The 20660-nt window shown below is 42.3% G+C and overlaps 1 protein-coding gene across 1 annotated transcript; it reads right to left on the bottom strand.

The window, feature by feature from the left end:
• Positions 1 to 6210: 6210 nt before the first annotated feature.
• Positions 6211 to 19175, bottom strand: LOC140727285 (NXPE family member 3-like). The gene is made up of 5 exons (XM_073044546.1): positions 19042 to 19175; positions 15202 to 15980; positions 13087 to 13160; positions 11157 to 11366; positions 6211 to 8273 (listed from the first exon to the last, which is right to left on the bottom strand). The coding sequence occupies exons 1-5, from the start codon at positions 19147 to 19149 to the stop codon at positions 7720 to 7722; spliced, it is 1725 nt and encodes a 574-aa protein (XP_072900647.1). The 5' UTR covers positions 19150 to 19175; the 3' UTR covers positions 6211 to 7719.
• Between the last annotated feature and the right edge of the window lie 1485 nt (positions 19176 to 20660).

The following is a 20660-nucleotide window of genomic DNA, read 5'->3' as shown; positions in this document are numbered from 1 at the left end:
GCTGGAGTCCTTGATGATCCTCCACACCCATTTTATACATGTGCTGCTGCAAATATCCTGAACAGGGGAAAACTCACATCCACAGATGTGCTGGGCTGTCCACACCACTCTCTGCAGTGCCCTGCAGTTCAGGATAAGTTGAAACATGTGGAACAACCTGGATAAGTCAAAGTTGAAACATAATAGTTTAATATCAAAGCGAACATTATAAGTTTAATTGAAGCTTACAGTAAAGAATGCTAACAAATTATGATCGCAAACACAAGGAAATCTGCAGATGCTGGAAATTCAAGCAACACACACAAAATGCTGGTGGAACACAGCAGGCCAGGCAGCATCTATAGGAAGAAGCACTGTCAGATGCATCAACGACTGCATTGGCGCTGCGTCCTGCACGCATGCTGAGCTCATTCACTTCATTAACTTTGCCTCCAACTTTCACCCTGCCCTCAAATTTACCTGGTCTATTTCTGACACCTCCCTCCCCTTTCTTGATCTTTCTGTCTCCATCTCTGGAGACGGCCAATCTACTGATATCTACTATAAGCCTGCAGACTCTCACAGCTACCTAGACTATTCCTCTTCCCACCCTGTCTCTTGCAAAAATGCCATCCCCTTTACGCAATCCCTCCGTCTCCACCGCATCTGCTCTCAGGATAAGACTTTTCATTCCAGGACGAAGGGGATGTCTTCCTTTTTTAAACAAAGGTGCTTCCTTTCCTCCACCATCAACTCTGCTCTCAAACGCATCTCTCCCATTTCCCACACATCTGCCCTCACCCCATCTGCAAGCCACCCCACTCGGGATAGGGTTCCCCTTGTCCTCACCTACCACCCCACCAGCCTCCGGGTCCAACGTATAATTCTCCGTAACTTCCACCACCTCCAACGGGATCCCACTACCAAGCACATCTTTCCCTTCCCCCCCCCCCCTTCTGCTTTCCGCAGGGATTGCTCCCTACGCAACTCCCTTGTCCATTCATCCCCCCCATCCCTTCCCACTGATCTCCCTCCTGGCACTTATCCTTGTAAGCGGAACAAGTGCTACACCTGCCCTTACACTTCCTCCCTCACCACCATTCAGGGCCCCAGACAGTCCTTCCAGGTGAGGCGACCCTTCACCTGTGAGTTGGCTGGTGTGGTATACTGCTTCCAGTGCTCCCGGTGTGGCCTTTTGTATATTGGTGAGACCCAAAGCAGACTGGGGGACCGTTTCGCTGAACACCTATGCTCTGTCCGCCAGAGAAAGCAGGATCTCCCAGTGGCCACACATTTTAATTCCACATCCCATTCCCATTGTGATATGTCTATCCATGGCCTCCTCTACTGTCAAGATGAAGCCACACTCAGGTTGGAGGAACAATGCCTTATATACCAGCTGGGTAGCCTCCAACCTGATGGCATGAACATTGACTTCTCTAACTTCTGTTAATGCCCCTCCTCCCCTTCTTACCCATCACTGATTTATTTATTTCCCCTCCCCTTTTTTTTTTCTCTCTCTGCCCATCACTCTTTACCTGTTCTCCTTCTCCCTCTGGTGCTCCCCTCCCCCTTTCTTTCTCCCTAGGCCTCCCATCCCATGATCCTTTCCCTTCTCCAGCTGTGTATCCCTTTTACCAATCACCTTTCCAGCTCTTAGCTTCACCCTTCCCCCTCCTACTTTCAAATCTCTTACTATCTTTCCTTTTAGTTAGTCCTGACGAAGAGTCTCGGCCCGAAACGTCAACAGTGCTTTTTCCTATAGATGCTGCCTGGCCTGCTGAGTTCCACCAGCATTTTGTGTGTGTTGCTAAACAAATTATGATAACTAAATATGAATCATGTGTGACAGAAAGCATTTAATCATGACAAAAATCAAATTTTCAAAACAAATGACATGTTTAAAATTGCACATCAATTTTAGACAAACAAATCTAAAACCTGTTGCAGTGTAGATGTGTTTAGAATGTATCCTGTTTCAGACAATCAGCGTTGAATATAATCTGTTGCAATGTGGAAAGTATCTCGTTCCAGACAATCAGTCTTGAATGATTGCAAGATTGCATACACTATTGCAGTATGGACCATGTGCCATGTGTCCCATTGAAGTCAGTTAAGTATAAAGCAAGAAGGTTGAGGAGGGAATGAGGACAAGTTGGAAGGTAATTAGTGAAGCCTGGTGGGTAGGGGAGGGGGAAAGAAGTAAGAAGTAGGCAGGTGATGGGAAACCTTAAAGGGCTGAAGAAGTAGGAATCTAATGAGAGAGGAAGAAGGAAAAGAGACGGGCACCTTCTTATTCTGGCATTTTTCCTCTTCCTTCCCAGACCAGCTGAAGGGTCTTGGATGAAACATCAACTGTTTATTCCTATCAAAAGATGCTGCCTGATCTGCTGAGTTCCTCCTGCATTTTGTATGTGTTGCATCTGTGGAACTTCCTGTGCTTTGGAAAGATAATGCTAGATTAGGGATGCTCAGTGTGACCAGTGGGTATCTGGTCTGCCTGAGTTTTTTGAGGAGACTGATATAGGCCAGATGATAGCAAGTTTCTGGATGACACAAAATTGGTGGAGGTGTGGATAATGAAGATGGTTGTCACAAGACACAGGTCAGGGTGGAGAGCTGGAAGATGCAGTTCTTGATGTTTTTCTTAAAAACAGTGGCCAGTGCTCAGGCATGGGAAGCGTAAGAGGCATTGGTGGCAGTGGAGGGCAGGCAGAGCACCACAAAACATGGCGAGTTCTTTCTCTTTGCCTGTTTTTTTTTTTTTTTCTTATTTTTTAAACCATAAAAGAGAAAAGGGGTCTAGTGAAGCGGCCATCTTTGGAATGGGGGCTAGAGTCAGAGTTTGAACTTAGAGGTTTCGACAAGAAGAGGCTGAGGCCAAATAAACCAGTAAGAAGAGTAGATTTTCCTTTCGTTATTGTTGATTTGGTTGGTTGCCCGTTGTACAGTGCAGAACAGGATGGCAGACAAGGCAGTGGAATGCTCCTCCTGTAGGATGTGGAAATTCATGGAACCTGATCGTCTCCCCGATGACTACACCTGCGGGAAGTGCAGCCAACTCCAGTTCCTGAAAGACCGCATTAAGGAGCTGGAGCTAGAGTTGGATGAACTAAGGATCATCCGGGAGGCAGAGCAATTGATAGATAAGACTTTTCCTTTTTCAATATTTTTATTAATTTTCTACATAGAAGAATACAGAGTACAGTAAGATATATAAGTCAAAAAAGGATTAAATATTATCAAATACATTATATTTGAATCACACTTGGAATCTCATTACCCTATATTCATGTAAATTAAATCATAATATTGAAATGTAATAATTTCATTATACAAAAAAAAAAGAATCTAATCCCACTACCAAGACTGAAGCTGTTTGGTAAAGAAAGAAAAAAGGAAAAAAAAATCTTATCATATAGTGAAATACATTATTAGCCAACATCTGTACTTTAAGAGCAAATCAAAGGTTTTGCAAAAAGTTCAAAAATGGTCCCCACAATGTTTGAAAGTCTTGGCTAGATTCAGAAATTGAACAACAGATTTTCTCTAAATTTAAGCATGACATAACATCACGTAACCATTGAGCGTGAGTAGGTGGAACAACATCCTTCCATTTAAGCAAGAGTGCCCTCCTAACTATGAGAAATAAAAGCCAAAATGTGAAAATCAGATATCTCCAAAATAATATATTTTCCTCCAACAATACCGAACAAAGCAGCCAAAGGGTTAGGCTTAAAATTTACTTTGAAAAGTACAGAGAAAGTTTGGAATACTTCCTTCCAGTACTTTTCAAGACTCAGACATGTCCAAAACATATGAATCAGTGAAGCTTCTCCATTTTTACATCTATCAATTTTATTGGTTTTTATTTGGATAGATAAGACTTTTGAGCAGGTGGTTACACTCAGAGTGCAGAATTCAGGGAGTAGATGGGTGAACACCGAGAGAGGTAAAGGGAGAAAGAACTCAGTGCAGGGTCCCCCTGTGGCCATTCCCCTCAGCCACAGGTATATCCCTTTGGATACTGATGAGGGGGTTGTCCTATCAGGGCAAGGCAGTAGCAGCCAGACCAATAGTACTGTGGCCAGTTACGAGCCTCAGAAGGGTAGCGTGAAGTCAGGCAGACCAATAGTCATAACAGACTCAGTAGTTAAGGGACAAATCGGAGATTCTGCAGCAGCAAAAGAGAAAGCAGGATAGTGCGTGTCCTCCCAGGTGCAAGGGTCCAGGATGTCTCTGAGTAGTTGCAGAATATTCTTGAAGGGGAGAGTGAGTAGCCAGAGGTCATGGTACATGTTGTTGCCAATGACATAGGCAGGAGAGGGGTAGAGGTCCTGCACAGTAAGTTTAGGGAGTTAGGAAGGAGGCTGGAGCAGGACCTCCAAGGTGATAATCTTAGGATTTCTCCCAGTGTAATGAGCTAGGGAAGGTCAGAACAGGAAGATAGTGCAGAGGACTGAGGGGCTGAGGAGATGGTTTCAAGTTCTTGGATCACTGGAACCTTTTTGGAGGGAAGGGGTGACCCGTACAAGTGGGACAGATTGCATCTGAACTGAAGGGGAACGAATGTCCTGGAAGGGAGGTTTGCTAATGTTATTGGGGAGGGTTTAAACTAGATTTGCAGGGGTCTGGGAACAGAAGTGAAGAGGCAGAGGACGAGGTGGTTGGTGCTCAAGTAGAGACAGCTGGTGGGGGTTTGTGAGAAAGGATAAGTAGAGTAAAGCTTAACTAAGCCAGGTGGTTTGAGATGTGTCTATTTTAATGCAAGGTGCATCATAAATAAGGTGGATGAACTTAGAGCATAGATCAATATGTGGAACTCTGACGTTGTGGCCATTACAGAGACATGGACACCTGGGGCAGGAATGACTTCTGAGTGTGCCAAGCTTTTGGTGTTTCAAAAAGGTCAGGGACAGAGGCAAAAGATGCATTGCTAATCAGGGATAGTATCACAGCTGTGGAAAAAGAGGAATTCATGGAGGGATTGTCTACTGAGTCAGTGCGGGTGGAAGTCAGAAACAGGAAGGGGGCAATAACTCTACTGGATGTCTTTTATCGACCCCGCCCCCCAACAGTAAGAGACATCGGGGAGCCAATAGGGAGGCAGATTCTGGAATGGTGCATTAATAATAGGATTGTTGTGATTGGAGATTTAACTTTCCTAATATTGACTGGCATCTCCTTTGAGCCAAGGATTTAGATGGGGTGGAGTTTGTTAGGTGTATTCAGCAAGGTTTCCTGATGCAACATGTAGATAAGCCAACTGGAGGAGAGGCTGTACTTGATCTGACATTGGGAAGTGAACCTGGTCAGGAGTCAGGTCTCTGGGTGGGAGAACATTTTGGAGGTAGTGATCACAACTCTATCTCCAGCGCTATGGCGAAGGAGAGGGATAGGAGCAGACAATTTGGGAAAACATTTAATTGTGGTAGGGGGAAATATTGTGCAATTAGGCAGAAATTTGGGAGCAGCTGTTCTCAGGGCAGAAAGCATGGCAGAAACATGGCAAATGTTCAAGGAACATTTGCATGGCATTCTGCATGATATGTTCCATTGAGGCAGGGAAAGGATGGTAGGGTAAAAGAACTATGTTGTACAAAGGATGTGGAAAATCCAGTTAAGCAGAAAAGAAAAGCTTACAAAAAGTTCAAGTAATTAGGTAGTGTTAGAATTCTAGAAAATTACAAGGTTGCCAGGAAGGAACTTAAGAATAAAATTAGGAGAGCTAGAAGGGGTCACGAGAAGGCCTTGGTGAGCAGGATTAAGGAAAACCCCAAGGCATTATACAACTTTGTGAAGAAAAAGTGGATGAACTGTGTGAGAATAGGACCAAATGTGCATGGAGGTAGCGGAGGTACTTAATGAATACTTTGCTTCAGTGTTCAGTAGGGAAAAGAACCTTGGCAATTGTGGGGTTGACTTGCAGTGGACTGAAACACTTGAACAAACAGACATTAAGAAAGAGGATGTGCTGGAGCTTTAGAAAAGCATTAAGTTAGATAAGTTACCAGGTTTGGACAAGATATACCCAAGGCTAACACAAAGTATATTGCAGATGCTGTGGTCAAATCAACACATACAAACAAGCTGGATGAACTCAGCAGGTCGGGCAGCATCTGTTGAAATGAGCAGTCAATGTTTCGGGCCGAGACCCTTCATCCTGATCCATCCTGATGAAGGGTCTTGGCCCGAAACATTGACTGCTCATTTCAACAGATGCTGCCCGACCTGCTGAGTTCATCCAGCTTGTTTGTATATACCCAAGGCTACTGTGGGAAGTGAGGGAGGAGATTGCTAAGCCTCTGGCGATGATCTGTCTAGAGGAACAGGAGAAGTACCAGAGGATTGAAGGGTTGCAAATGTTGTTCCCTTGTTTGAGAAGGGGAGTAGAGATAACCCAGGAAACTAAAGATCAGTCAGTCTTACTTAAGTGATGGGCAAGTTGTTGGAGAAGATCCTAACAGGCAGGATTTATGAGCATTTGGAGAGACATAATCTGATCAGGGATGGTCAGCAGGTTGTGCCTTTGGAGCCTGATTGAATTTTTTGAGGATCTAACAAAACACATTGATGAAGGCAGAGCAATGGATGTAGTATATATGGATTTCAACAAGGCATTTGATAAGGTTCCCCATCCAAGGCTCATTCAGAAAGTAAGGAGGGATGGGATCCAAGGAGACCTTGTTTGTGGATCTTTCCCACAGAAGGCAAAGAGTGTTTGTATTCTTCATGGAGGACAGTGACCAGTGGTGTCCCACAGGGATTTGTTCTAGGATCCCTCCTCTTTGTGATTTTTATTATTGACCTGAATGAGGAAGTAGAAGGGTGGATTAGTAAGTTTTCTGACAACACAAAAGTTAGGAGTGTTGTGAATCGTCTGGAGGGCTGTCAGAGGCTATAGTGAGACATCAATAAAATGTAGAACTGGGCTGAGAAGTGGCAGATGGTGTTCAATCCAGAAAAGTGTAAAGTGGGTCAATTTGAAGACAGAATGTAATATTAATGGTAAGACTCTTGGCAGTGTGGAGGATCAGAGACGTCTTGTGGTCTGGGCAGATTGACAGTGTTGTTAAGGCATATGATGCATTGGCAAACCCATGGGATTGTGAGGTAATGTTATGTCTACATAAGACCTTAGTTAGACCCCACAGAGTACTGTGTTCAGTTCCGATCACCTCACTACAAGAAGAATGTGGATACTATAGAGAGAGTGCAGAAGAGATTTACAAAGATGTTGCCTGGATTGGGAAGCATGCCTAATGAGAATGGGCTGAGTGAACTTGGCCTTTACTCCTTAGCGTGACGGAGGTGACCTGATAGAGGTGTGTAAGATGATGAGAGACATTGATCGTGTGGATAGCCAGAAACTTTTTCCCAGGGCTGAAATGGCGAAAACAAGGGGGCATAGTGTTAAGGTGCATGGAAGTAAGTAGAACGGGATGTCAGAGGTAAGCTTTTCACACAAAGAGTGGTGGGTTGATGGAATGCACTGCTAGCAATGGTGGCAGATGCGGATACAATAAGGTCTTAAGAGATTCTTAGGTAGGTACATGGAGCTTAGAAAAATAGAGGGCTATGCGGTAGGGAAATTCTTGACAGTTTCTAGTGTAGTTACATGGTCAGTACAACATTATGGGCCGAAGGGCCTGTAATGTGCTGTAGATTTCTGTGTTTATGTCCTATGTCTGTTTCCAGTGTCATTATGTAGATTTTGCTTTGCATGGTAAACAAATATCTTTATTCCTTATCAGAAGGGCACACATATGAAAGAAACACATCTATTTCATTCTTTATAATAATTCGTTGAGGGTGTATGTTGTGGGGCAGGTAGTGGGCTACGGTCATTTCCCATGCATTCACAAATGCAACATTCATGTGTGCAAATATTCTTCTCATCAGTACATCGAGTTGATAAGAGAACCAGTCATTGTAGTTAAGAATATAACCTGCTTTAGGTTCCCGTACGTTCCCAGTCTTTATAACAATCACTGTATCTGGATTCCTGCTGAGCAGCTGCAGAATCGATCTCCGGATGTACTTCAGCCTTCTGATGTAGACATCCACCGGAAAAGTGTTGAAATGGGCACAAAAGGTGATGGCAATAACTATATTTTCTCTTTCTTCAATTTCATCCAATGTTTTTGAAATATAGTACAGATGATGACTTGAAAGACTTCTGAATTGCATTGGTGGGCCATGAGCATGATGTTCCAGCATGATATTGTTTTCTTTGTCCAAAGCACATAAAAGGCCAACCTTGGTACGATTGCCAAGATTGAACTTTCTAAGATCTAAACAGAAAATATTATATTTAACTCATTAAGTTATAATATTGAAGATATTAATGTTTTTGAAACTGAAAATACAAAGAACATAACACCAAAGGGAGCCATTGATTTACCTACCTCACAAGGATAGAGCTGAATGAAGAGAGGTATTTCTTATAGCAGAATCAAAGAGCAAATAGAGACTGGCAAATTGGAAACAATTTGGCACCCTTCCAACTACACAGTGCCAACCGATGACTGTTTCCAAGGGGAGAGAATCTAATTACCTCCCCTTTGACATTCAGTTATATTACTATTGTTGGATCCTATTACTTTTGTCTAGAGCAGCCACAGAACTACTATGGTCACGTGAGCACTGAGGTTGGGTATGCTGAGGTAAATAAGTCAGCTGCTGCTCCGAAGACTCCAAGCTCTAACAATTCTCATATTACAGCAAATCCCCAATAATTCAGCACACCTGGTACTTCAGTGTTCTTACATTAACAACCTTTCTGGACAACTGTATGTTGCACACTTTTATGTACTGTATATGTTACCCTGTGTTGTGGTCAATTTCCCAATAATTTGAAACAGGGCCTTGGTCAGAAGGAAGTATGGCAAACATTATCTCATTCTGCTTCTGGCTCATTTCCATATACAGGCCCATCCCAGTATACATTAGGGTTCTGTTCCTGTGAATTGTCCATAAGCCAATTTTTCCAAAAGTCAAAAAATGAATAATTTCACTCAGGGTTGATAAACATGATGGCTATGTTCTCCATCTTTGTTTGGGTGTAGTTTTTCATTGATTCGATTGTATTTCTTTGTGTCTACTGTGAATGCCTACAAGAAAATTAATCTCCACTTTGTATATCCTGACATATACAGTACATTCTTTGATAAATAACTTTGTATGAGCTCTTTGGGCTTGTGCTGGGAGCCAGAGAACATTGGGCTTCGAGGATTTTAAAAGCAACTGAATTGGTTATTTGTTGTTTAATGAGACTCATTAATCATTTAGAGTTCCTTGTGTTCTTTTTCTTGAGGGTCTTGCTCTTTGGAATGCTGTGTCCTGGTGCCTCCTGCTTATCTTCTTAAGTTTACTTTAACAGGTTCAGGGATTCCGTGTTACTTGTGTTATATAAGTGGACACCTGATTAGTGCTAATCATAGGGTCCTAGTTTTGAGAATCTTACATCTCACAGTGTCACTCAGCTGAGCCACTGGTGTTCTGTTGGAATTCTTATGTATAACCTCTGGTCACCATCCCTACATCAGAATCTATCTTTCCTCCGCACTTGGGTTCCGACATTGGTAGTGCACATCACACAAGAATTTATTGTAAACTTCAAACATGAACTTTTTTTTTTTAAATCTTCCCCTGTGTGGCTACAGTGGTACAGAATCAGAATATCCAACATCCATTGAATAATTTTGTTAATAACTCATCTCCTTCTACCTTAGGCCAAGAACTTATCAATCACCCAGATGAGTTATTAACTTCCAACTTTCTGCATAATCACTCAAAGAGTTGAACTGCATGTGCATGTAACAAGAGCTGTATAACTCATCTCCTTCTACCTTAAGCCATGAACTTATCAATCACCCCTGCTGTGGGCACTTTCTGGAGGTATGCTCCACAACCGCTGGATGAAGTGTGTAAATGTAGGAGGGGACCATGTTGAAAAATAAATGTGCTAGGTTTTCCAAAATCGACTCTTTCTATCTTAGGCCATGAACTTATCAATCACTCCTCGTATTTCATATTCTTTAATGACACAGAATTTGGCTTTTTGACTCTGCCAGCTTTTACAGCATTCCTGTCAATCACATTCCCCCACTTATTTTCCGGTAACATTCTCCCTCGTGACTGTTCACTGCTTCACACCAACCTGGCATTTTCCTATCATCGCTCATCCACACTAGGGGCAGTTCACAGCAGCCAGTTATTTTACCCTTTTATCTACCAATGAAGTAAATTCCGATATTTAGTGCAACATGATTTTACATACAGGGTGGCCAATACTCTACACAAAACTCCAACTGCAGACTCACCAACAACTTATACATTGAGTCCCAACTCCTGTGTTCAGCGCCCTGACTGATGAATGACAGTGTGCTCAATGCCCTTTTCACCACACTGCCTATTAGAGTTGCTGTTTTCAAACAACTAAGGACTCGTACTCTAAGGCTCCTCCATTCCATTACACTCCCTAGTGCCCCACCGTTCATAGTATAAGTTCAATGCTTGTTTGACCTTCAAAGCTGCATCACTTCACATTTACTTGTATTGAAATCCATTTGGCACTCCTTAATTTTTATTAAGCAGGACTGATACTACTAACATGCTGCTGCATAAAACTACTAATTTCACAAGATGTCTCAACAATACAAATAATTCTGATCTTAACTGATTCCCCCAAAATTAGCCCTGCTCCAGTTTAGGACCCTAACCTGTGGACCTGTCCTATCCTTTTCCATCACTATCTGAAGACAATAGGAATTATGGTGAACAAAGCCAAACTGCCCCTTGACTAACACTTCAGTTACTTGCTCTGCCTCGTTCCTTAAGTGTATTTCCAGCACTGCACCCACCCAATTAGGGTCCTCTATATATTGACTTAGAAATCTTTCTTCGACTCTTTTCATGAATTCCACCCCATCCAGGCCTTTAACACTTTGGGTAGTTCAGTGAACATTGGAAAAATTCAGATGTCCCACTAGTGCAACCACTTATTCTTACAACTACTAACAATTTCTCCAGCCAGCTGCTCAAGTGCCCAGTGACTATTGGGAGATCTATAACATGCCCCCACTCGAGTGACCCACCTTTTTTGTTTCTAAGCTGTAAAAGAGTAGTGCTTATTTCAGTTTTATATATTAAAAAGCCAGACGAATTATACTAACCTGGAAGGAAAGCAGTCAGGTATTCAAACCACTGGCGTATTGTAGAATCTCCAAGAAGATACACTTTTTTCCCACGAAGGCACTTTGTAATTATTGCAGGAGTGTCAAACTGACGAATATTACAGGTCGTTGATGTCCACTGGTTCTTAAAATAAAAGCCAGACGGAGATACCATTGGCTTCCCCCAAACACATTCACCGAGATCTGTAGCTGAACGTAAAGACAGAAAGAAACATGCGGCGGGAAACACTGTATCTTAGGCTATCAGTATATTCTTGAGTGACGAGCTGGAAATTCCATAAAAAAAGGAGTTACACTGAGGGAAAGAGTATTATAATCCAAGCAAGATAATAATTGTGTCAATAAATTCAGCAATAGGTCATCTGGATAATTAAGACCCTCTTAAGATTCTTGTCAGGGCTGGAGTATCCTGGGAGAGTGGTGGCATGAAAGATCTCTGTGGCTTATGATCCATCTATTGTTTTATATCCAAATGAGTTCAGCTTTTTGTCCATGTCAATTTCATTTCTTCAGAGAGGGTGGAAGGAAAGGAAGTTACCAATTTTAGGTAACCCCTGCCCCGTGTTCCTTTTGCACTACCACCAATCCACACCCTCCCTTGGTTTGTTCTCCTTTTCCATTCCTACAGCCTTTGTTACCTAAACTCATTATCCTGCCCCATCACTCCATCTGCCCATTCTGCGCATACCTATCCACCTGGATTCCTTCCCCCCTTTTTCACCTTTCATATCCCTTCCCCCAAATGGTTCCATCTGCTCATTACCCGTCCCTTATCTGGTTCCATCTACGACCTACCAGCCTCGGTCTCTACCCTCCCCTCTCCCACCTGGCCCCACCTGCTATATTTTCCTTTTTCTTATTTTTCCACCTATCTCCAATCAGCACCGGTCTCAACATTTCTAACCCCTACTTGATTCTGTTTGCCCAGATGTTTAAGATTGCTAATGATTACCTCAGCCACTCATCATCTAGCCCTATCAAATGCCTGTTAACCTCTATCTCACCACTCCCTCTTTCCTTTTTATACTGGCTATCTACCCTCTACTTTTAGCCCTGTAGAGCCTCAATCCAAATCTCTTTTGCCTACAGAGATGCTGCCCATAGTTTGATAGTAGAATTCCTGACTGTTTTTAAGGAATCGAATAGAAACTTGAAGAGTTGTTTATTCAAAAACTGTCCCTAGATGTCTCAATCAATAACACTAATTCTCTATTAACTGCAATACAATATCTGCATTAAAGGAGATTGTATACCACTTCACAGACCAACACCAGCATTTATTTATGAAATTTTGCTTTCTGAATAATGAGAATATGAAGATGCTTAAGATTGTTAGTAATTATCTCACCTATAATTTCCACATCGTAACAGTGATTAGTAGCTAGTTGACCATTGTTTTTAACTCACAGCTTTTCCACTAAAAAAGTCACCAATTTTATTTATTGCTGCTGTCTCTGAGGAATCTGGCAGAGATGCTCAGGCTAGGCTAATGTTTGATGATGGTCCAATGCCACCAATTGATGCACTAGTCTAGGAGTGAGGGGTTAATCCCAGAGAGGCAATTTGACTTTAAATTATAATTTTAAAAATCTATTAAAATAACAAAAATACACCTTGGTCATGATATCTCCTGTATAACAAACAATCACTAATTGGGTGGAAATTAACAAATACATTCAGTGTAAAATTCTGGATCAATATTAACCCAACAAAACTGTACATTTTGCTGAATAAATTCTAATTTTAAAAGAATGCATAGTTGATGTTCATCTAATTCAAGAAAGAACTATGTGCATTAAATTATATTTTATTTGAAAAATCTGCAATATTTATGTCAACAACTGCTCCACTATTCTATTTATATTTCCTCTAAATACAGTTTATTAGTTTTGATTATAAATGATCTTACTTTGTCGTGGGGACGGCTTCACGATTACATGACCAATGCCACAGGGTAATATGGGTCTCTTGATATTGACTCCACTGCAAACGACAATACCATAGATTAAGTCACATGCTCAACTTAAAACATTCAGGAGACAGTTCAAAGAAGGTCCTTAACTATTCCATTTCTCCAACCTAGCCCAATACAAATAATATAGCTTCCAGAACTTTGGCATTGAATATAATCTTTTTAATAGTATGATTGATAGAACTCAGCAAACCCAGCTTCCCCAACATTGAACGATATTTCTAATGAAGCTTTTCACAGTATCAAACTCTGTAACTAACAACCAATACATTAGGCTTGAGGATGGTCAGTGCAGTGGCATTGTTCCAAGCAGATTATTCACATCCATTTGGTTGATAACAATCAAAGGAACTCCCTAACATCACCAGCATGTTGTGAAATTTATAAACTCCCTCTGCAACTGGACTCTTCAGTTCTTTACTTGAGAGACCACTATTATTAGAGGAATCTCATCTCCCCCTCACTGACAATCAACACAGGCTCTCCTCAACTGCTTCACGCTTAGCCCCTTTTCTTCTCTCTATACCTGAGCACAGCTCCAAAGTGATCTACGCTTTGTAGATGACCCCATTGGAAATTGGTGGACTGAGGATGGGTGAAAAATGAAGGGCAGCTAGGGTCAAGTAGTGGAGATGAACGGGATGGAGGACTGATAGATGCTTATCACCTTCCATTCAACCAATCGCCTCAGAATCCTTTCTCACCACTCCCTTTAACTTTACGCTGGCCATCTTTCCTCTCCCACCTCAGTCCTAATGCAGGCTTTCGATCTGAAACATTGTGAAAGGTAGTTTTTATACGCAGAGAGTAGTAAGTGTATGGAGGGCTTATATATGAGGTATGAGGGTAGGGTTAGGTTGATCTTGGGGTAGGTTAAAAGGTTAAAAGATCGGCACAACATCATAGGTCGAAGGGCCTGTACTATGGTGTATTGTTCTATGTTCTGTGTTCCAACATTATTTCCTCTTCTAGGACTGGGTGTACTTGGAGAAATCCCACTTCCTCTCTTATTGTCCTTTCACCTGTTCTTTTTCAGATATTTATCAACTCTCCCCCAATTTTCCTACCAACATAGGGATAACTTATAGTATGTAATTAAACCTACTGACCAGCACCTTTTTGGAATGTAGGAGGAAACTTCGATGAAACTCTTGAAACATCTTAAATTAATTACAACTCCAAAATAAAGAAACAAAATAAATTGAAATTGAGAAGCAACAAGCTGCAAATAGACAATAGACAATAGGTGCAGAAGTAGACCATTCGGCCCTTCGAGCCTGCACGGCCATTTTGAGATCATGGCCAATGTTGGACGTAAAACCAGAAAATACTGTGAATACCAATAACATAATGTATAAATGAAAATGTACGAAACACACTGCCTCTCTTCTCCAATTAAAACATCCTTTACATATCCTCCTATAACATGATTGATACGAGAAGAACAGGGCAGCAAAAACAGACTGCATACTGTAGTCTCAGAAACATCCCCAGCTTTGAAAATGCTTTTCAAATACACTCTATCTGGCTATGTTTCAGTATTTGGATCTCTTCTCTCGGATGAACCAACATAACACTCCTTCAAATGGTCTTTTACCAAATTTATGATTTTTTGGTGTTTATTTGATTTGACATTAGTGCAAAATGTCGCTCCAGCACAATCCAATTTGTAGACATTCAATTACAAAGTTATCAACAGAATAAGAAAACTACACAGATATACCTTCTATTCAACAGATATATGTTGGTTCTAGCATAAACCACTCTGGTATATGTAATTGAATGTCTTTAGGGAACATCAATAATGCACTACCTGGCATTTTGAAGCATTTGAACTCTAAAGCAAGTCACTGTGCCAAAACGGTTTGCAGGCACGTCATGGTGTTGTTTACAGCTGACATTTCAGCATTGGAATATCAGCTGGAAACTACAACATGAAATAGCTGCAAGTCCATACTGCTTCATACCTCACAAACATACAACAATCTTGCTGCAGTCTTGCTAAATCAAGAAACAAAGTTTAATATAATAGAAATAATGTCAATAACGTACATTTGGAAATATCTGAGGTCTTCCCCCGCCAAAAGCAGCTTCACATATCCTGCTTTTCCATAGCTGACATCAGAAGAGCAGGGAAGATTCTTTGGTTTGTAGCAGACCCACGGCTCCCCAGTGTTATGATAAGTAAAGTTACAAAGTGGTTTAGTTTGAGGTAAAAATACATTGCATATCGTAGCCTCTGAAGAAGCCCCATATTTGAAGGTGCTTGTCAAATATATTCTAAATGGCTGTTCTTCACGAAGTCTCCAAAGTACTTGGATCCCTTCACTGGGATGAACCAAAGAAACAGACACGTGGACTTCTCCTGGCCAGAATAAGGTAAAATTGATGTGATAAGTTCCATTTTGGAGATCTATAACCGTTCCTGCTGAACCGGCTTTCAACTCTGGAGTGTGGATCCGGGCTTGGAGATAGTCACCCCCGTATTGCTTTGGTTTGCCTTCAAAATCGTACATACGCACCATCACCTGTAACTGATCTCCCACATAGAAAGTCTTTTCAGAATTTAAAATAACAAAGCAAGTATGTGATGGGTCACTGCTTTTCTGAAAGGGAACTTCAGCATTGGGAGGCTTTGGCCATTCAATCAGTTTCATCAAGGCTGAACCCTCCAATCTTTCTTCAGGAGTGAAGCTGTGATACTGATAGCCAATCTTCACCAGCCTGTGTACCCAATCGATCTCCTCCGTTTTCCCTTCCTGCTGTGTTGTGGAATTACTTTTCGGAGCTGGATTTTTGGGCTTTCCTCTGGAAGTTGAAAATTGCTCAAACTACGGAAAGCAACAACATTAATGAATATACATTTTAACATCATCACACCCACATTTTTTTCATGTTCATTATCAAGTCGAGAATCATTAGAAAACATAGTTCTAATCACAGAATTATCATCTAGCGTTCACAGCATTATACATGCCCTCAGAGGCCACCTCATTAGGTACACATGTACACCTTGTTAATGCAGATATCGAATCAGCCAAGCCTGTGGCAGCAGTTCAATACATAAAAGCATCTTAACAGAGTTCAGAGATTCAGGGTTCAGACCAAACATAGGAATGGAGAAGAAATACGATCTAAGTGACTTTGACAGTTGGTGTGAGACAGGATTGCTTGAGTATCTCCGAAACTGCTAATCTCCTTGGATTTTCATACAGAACGCTCTCTAGAGTTTACAGAGAATGGTGTAAAAGGCAACCAAACAAATCCAGTGAGTGGCAATTCTGTGGGCAAACACACCTTGTTAATTAGAGAGGTCAGAGGAGAATGGCCAGATTGGTTCAAGCTGACAGGAAGGTGACAATACCCGTGCATTACAACAGTGGTGTACAAAAGAGCATCTCTATGTGGAAAACACATCAAGCCTTGAAGTGTATGGGCTGCAGCAGCAGCAGATTATAAAAATACACTCACACTTCTCATACCTAATAAAATGGCCACTGAGTGTATACTTCAGTGACACTTTCTAGCATGATATCTAAAACCAAGAGATAAACTAAATTGATAAAAATGCTTACAATTAACTCCTATACAATGAGTTTATCCAACCCATAAAGATTCTGCACCTTCTGATCCTATGTCACCTTTTTCTAATGATTTAATATCATTTCTTACCAATAAAGCTATGCCACCCCCTCTGCCTACCCTTCTGATGCACCGTGTATCCTTGGACGTTCAGCTCCCAAAGACATGCATCCTTTAGCCACATCTCAGTGATGGCCACAATATCATACCTGCCAATCTGTAGCTCTATGACAAGATCATCCACCTTATTCCTTATGTTGCATGCATTTAAGCATAACACCTTAAGTCCAGTATTTGGTACTTTTTGCTTTGATTGCACTGCAACTTTATTGCCCTGCAACTCATCCCCATGGCTGCAAATTTGCCCCATCACCTGCCTGTCCTTCCTGACATCTTTACTGCTCACTATCTTAGATTTATTTCTGTTTTCCCTCTCCTCCGCTCTATCATTCTGGTTCCCATCCCCCTGCCAAATTAGTTTAAACCCTCCCTAACAGCTCTATTAAACCTTCCCACCAGGATATTGGTCCCCCTCGGGTTCAGGTGTAACCTGCCCTTTTTGAACAGGTCATACTTCCCCCAGAAGAGATCCCAATGATCCAATGATTCATCTGCCTGATACTTCTATTCTTGCCTTCACAAGCACGTGGCACAGGTAGCAATACTACGATTACTACCCTGATGGTCCTGCTCCTCAGCTTCCTTCCTAACTCCTGGAAATCTCTCTTCAGGACCTCCTCCCTTTTCCTATCTATGCCATTGGTACCAACATGTACCAAGACAGCTGACTGCTCACCATCTCTCTTCAGAATATTCTGGACCCGATCCAAGACATCCCATACCCTGGCACCTGGGAGGCAACACGCCAGGCAAGTATCTCTATCAGGCTCACAGAATCTCCTGTCTGTTCCCCTGACTAATGAAGTGAAAACAGAGTCATTCTCACTGCTGAACATTGTTCAAAGATTCTGTTAGATCAGCCTATGCAGCAAAGTGGGATTGTCCACTGTGCCCCACTACAGGCCAGGTGAACTGTTAATGCTCACTGTCAGTGCTGAACAGAACACTTTGTCAGGGCATGCAGAGCACCCGTGGACAGCAGAACGATTTGTATCCATAATGGCTCTAATTAAAGTAACAAGTTCCAACCGTAGAGATTGCTAAACTGGGCAGCGGGAGATCTGCCAAAAACTGGGCAGCGGGAGATCTGTGGACATCGATTCGTTGGGTCAACTATACTTCACCATTGTTCCCAATTCCATTACTGGCTGAACTTAACAATAAAAAATCAGAAGGAACAGATTATATTTCAAATTCTGGTCGTTTGCTATTTAAATACACCCGAGGACACCAGTCACAAGGACTGTACATTGGGGAGCTGGGGTGGAAGGAGTATCGGGCAGTACCGCACAACAGGTTTCTGAGCAGGTTCACCTGTCCACTCTGTAGACGGGAACAGTCAGTGAACCACGCGTACACGGAACGGGGGAGGTTGCAGCCTCTCTGTTTGTTTCTCAAGGGGCTGCTGCTGAGGTTCTCGCTGCACTTTAGTTCCGCGTTCCTCATCTACTGGCACCCAGTTCGGAAGGGGGTGGGAATGCTAATGGGCCTTGCCAAGTTGGCCATTTATGTGTCGAAGCGGCTGAAAATGGAAGACACTACCCAGGCAGATTGCCCGCCCCGTGCCCCTCTTCTGAGGATTTGTTCGCTCCCGGCTGTTCTTGGAGAGGGAGCACACGGTACAATGAGAAACTTCCTTGAACGGTGCCCCCCACGGGGTATTGACAGTTTTATAGACGGTAGTAACCATATTTTGATCTGAGTATACTTACTGTCTTGTTAAAAAAACGAATTAAAATAGCCGTTTCAACGCTATGAAGGCGCAGCTTAATCATTTCTCCGTTGCTCTGTGTGTAGATCCACAGTTGAAGGGACTAATGCCCTTCCCTTGGACAACATCGGTGGCGTGGAGAGGGGAGACTTGCAGCTTGGGCAACTGCATAAACAAAACCTTACCCAGGATTGCGTCCTGGAAACTTTCCAAGGCGCAAATCCATGGTCTATCAAGACTAACGAAGGCCTACATACATACAGTTGAAGGGAAGAAAATGAAAGAGAGCATGGGTTAAAGTCTTGAGTTGCCAGTAGAAGGAGAAGAGGAGCGATGAGCAACAGATTGTGATCATTTTAATCATTTCCCTGTAAAACGGGTGCTCAACAAGAGACGCGCACTCGTTTAAACACAATCACTTCAAACGATGGTCAGGAACTGCTTTTCACTGAGCATTTTACTTTCACCATTATACACACCTTTGTATTCTGCAGGGTTAGAAAGACCAGTGTCAGAGTTAACAGCATCAAAAACACGAACAGCGAACGCTGGATATAACCGTTTTTAAATTTAGGTTGTTCTTCCATATCGGCAAGTCTAGAACTCCCGTGCATTTACGGACTTTGTTTTAACGCGCATGCCCGTTTCCTCGGTCCGAGAGGTCGACTGTCCGTTTATTTCCATTGATGTTGCTAACCTGCAGAGTTTCTCGGTTATTTTGCGTGTTGCTTTAGATTCCAGGATCTCTAGAGTTTATCGTGTTTATAGTTCGCTGCTTTTGTCTAAGAGAAAGATACTCTGATGGTTTCCTGGCTGCATCGAAAGGTGAGGGAACGCGCTGTTTCCTGGTTTTCTCACTTTATTTTCATCCGGATGGGCGATCTAAATCTGGGTGTTTGTGATCCTGTTTGAAATTCTCATCAAGAGGCATCTGTAGAAGGGGGAACGGTTAAAAATATTCACCTTTTTGTTGGACCATGGTTCCCCGAAAACGTCGTTTTTGCCAACAAAACTTATTTTGTATTATTCTTTATGAATCTACCTATTAATAATTGTAAAACTCGCCGAGTGAACCTCCTTGCCCAAGACAGGCAACGCATAAATATTTCAAACAATAGTCCTTAGAAGTTTTGTTTTACCTGAATGTCAGAATCAATGGGCGCGACTGTGCAGCCGCCAGCACTGTGAGATACGAGCATCACATTGCATCAGTGGGGAGCGACACCATTGTTACTTTGAGTCATGGTTTAAAGGTATCCTTCGGCTCAACTGGTTAATGCGGAGCAAGATTCTCATCTACGCTGGTTCCACTTGCCCCGATTGGACCGTTAAAAAACATGTTTCCGACTACGTACTCTAAATGTTGTAATGTGCCACAACCACATCCTCTAGCAGCTCATTTCAAACACTCATCACTCACTGGCTGAAAAATGAGCCCTCCCCCCCAGGTTCCCATTAAATCCCATCCTTCTTGCTTTAAACGTACTCACACTTTAACCGTTCCTCTTTCTACAGAACCCTAAACGTCCACCCTCTAGCTCTTGGTTCTGCAGCCCAGGGAAATGCACTCTGCACATTCACCCCACCCCTGCCCTTCATAACTTCATACACAATTGTAACGTTCTCGCTCGGGTGTGAAGTAACGCCGAGGTAAACGTCGAGATAAACCAGAATCAATGCAAACGAGACCGCAGTAAGATTAACCATTTACTGTTCACTCTTCACATTAACGCATGGTGAAAACTGTTGAAAAACAATACAGGATTGGTACAGTGTTTGTTTCCTTCTAAATATCACATTTACATTGTGAATACTTGCAAAGGTAAAACTACGATAACTACATTACATTAAAGTGCAGCATACAGTCAGAATCTAGCTGCTCCATTGGCTGCTTTAGATACACTTCAATACAAACTATCCCGACTCTTTAACTGACGAAAAGGTAAACCTTACCGACCGTCGTTACTTTTAACAGAATCGGCGTTAACATTCTAACTCAAAATACCGATTTTCTAATGACTTACAGCGTTGCTTTCACTGTGTCTTTGGTGCATAGAGAGACCCTCGTCAGCGTTATGGTGGCACATGTGAGTGACCC

Source organism: Hemitrygon akajei, chromosome 5, assembly GCF_048418815.1.
Source record: "Hemitrygon akajei chromosome 5, sHemAka1.3, whole genome shotgun sequence".
Lineage (NCBI taxonomy): Eukaryota > Metazoa > Chordata > Chondrichthyes > Myliobatiformes > Dasyatidae > Hemitrygon > Hemitrygon akajei.
This window is presented reverse-complemented; position numbering and strand designations above follow the sequence as displayed.

Excerpts from the sequence above, each read along its gene's own strand:
- LOC140727285 (XM_073044546.1), bottom strand. The coding sequence starts at position 19,149 with ATGGAAGAACAACCTAAATTTAAAAACGGTTATATCCAGCGTTCGCTG. Across the intron at positions 15,981-19,041 it reads TAACCCTGCAGAATACAAAG|TTTGAGCAATTTTCAACTTC; the intron begins GTGTGTATAATG and ends TGCTTTCCGTAG. Across the intron at positions 11,367-13,086 it reads GAAGCCGTCCCCACGACAAA|CTACAGATCTCGGTGAATGT; the intron begins GTAAGATCATTT and ends CTTTACGTTCAG.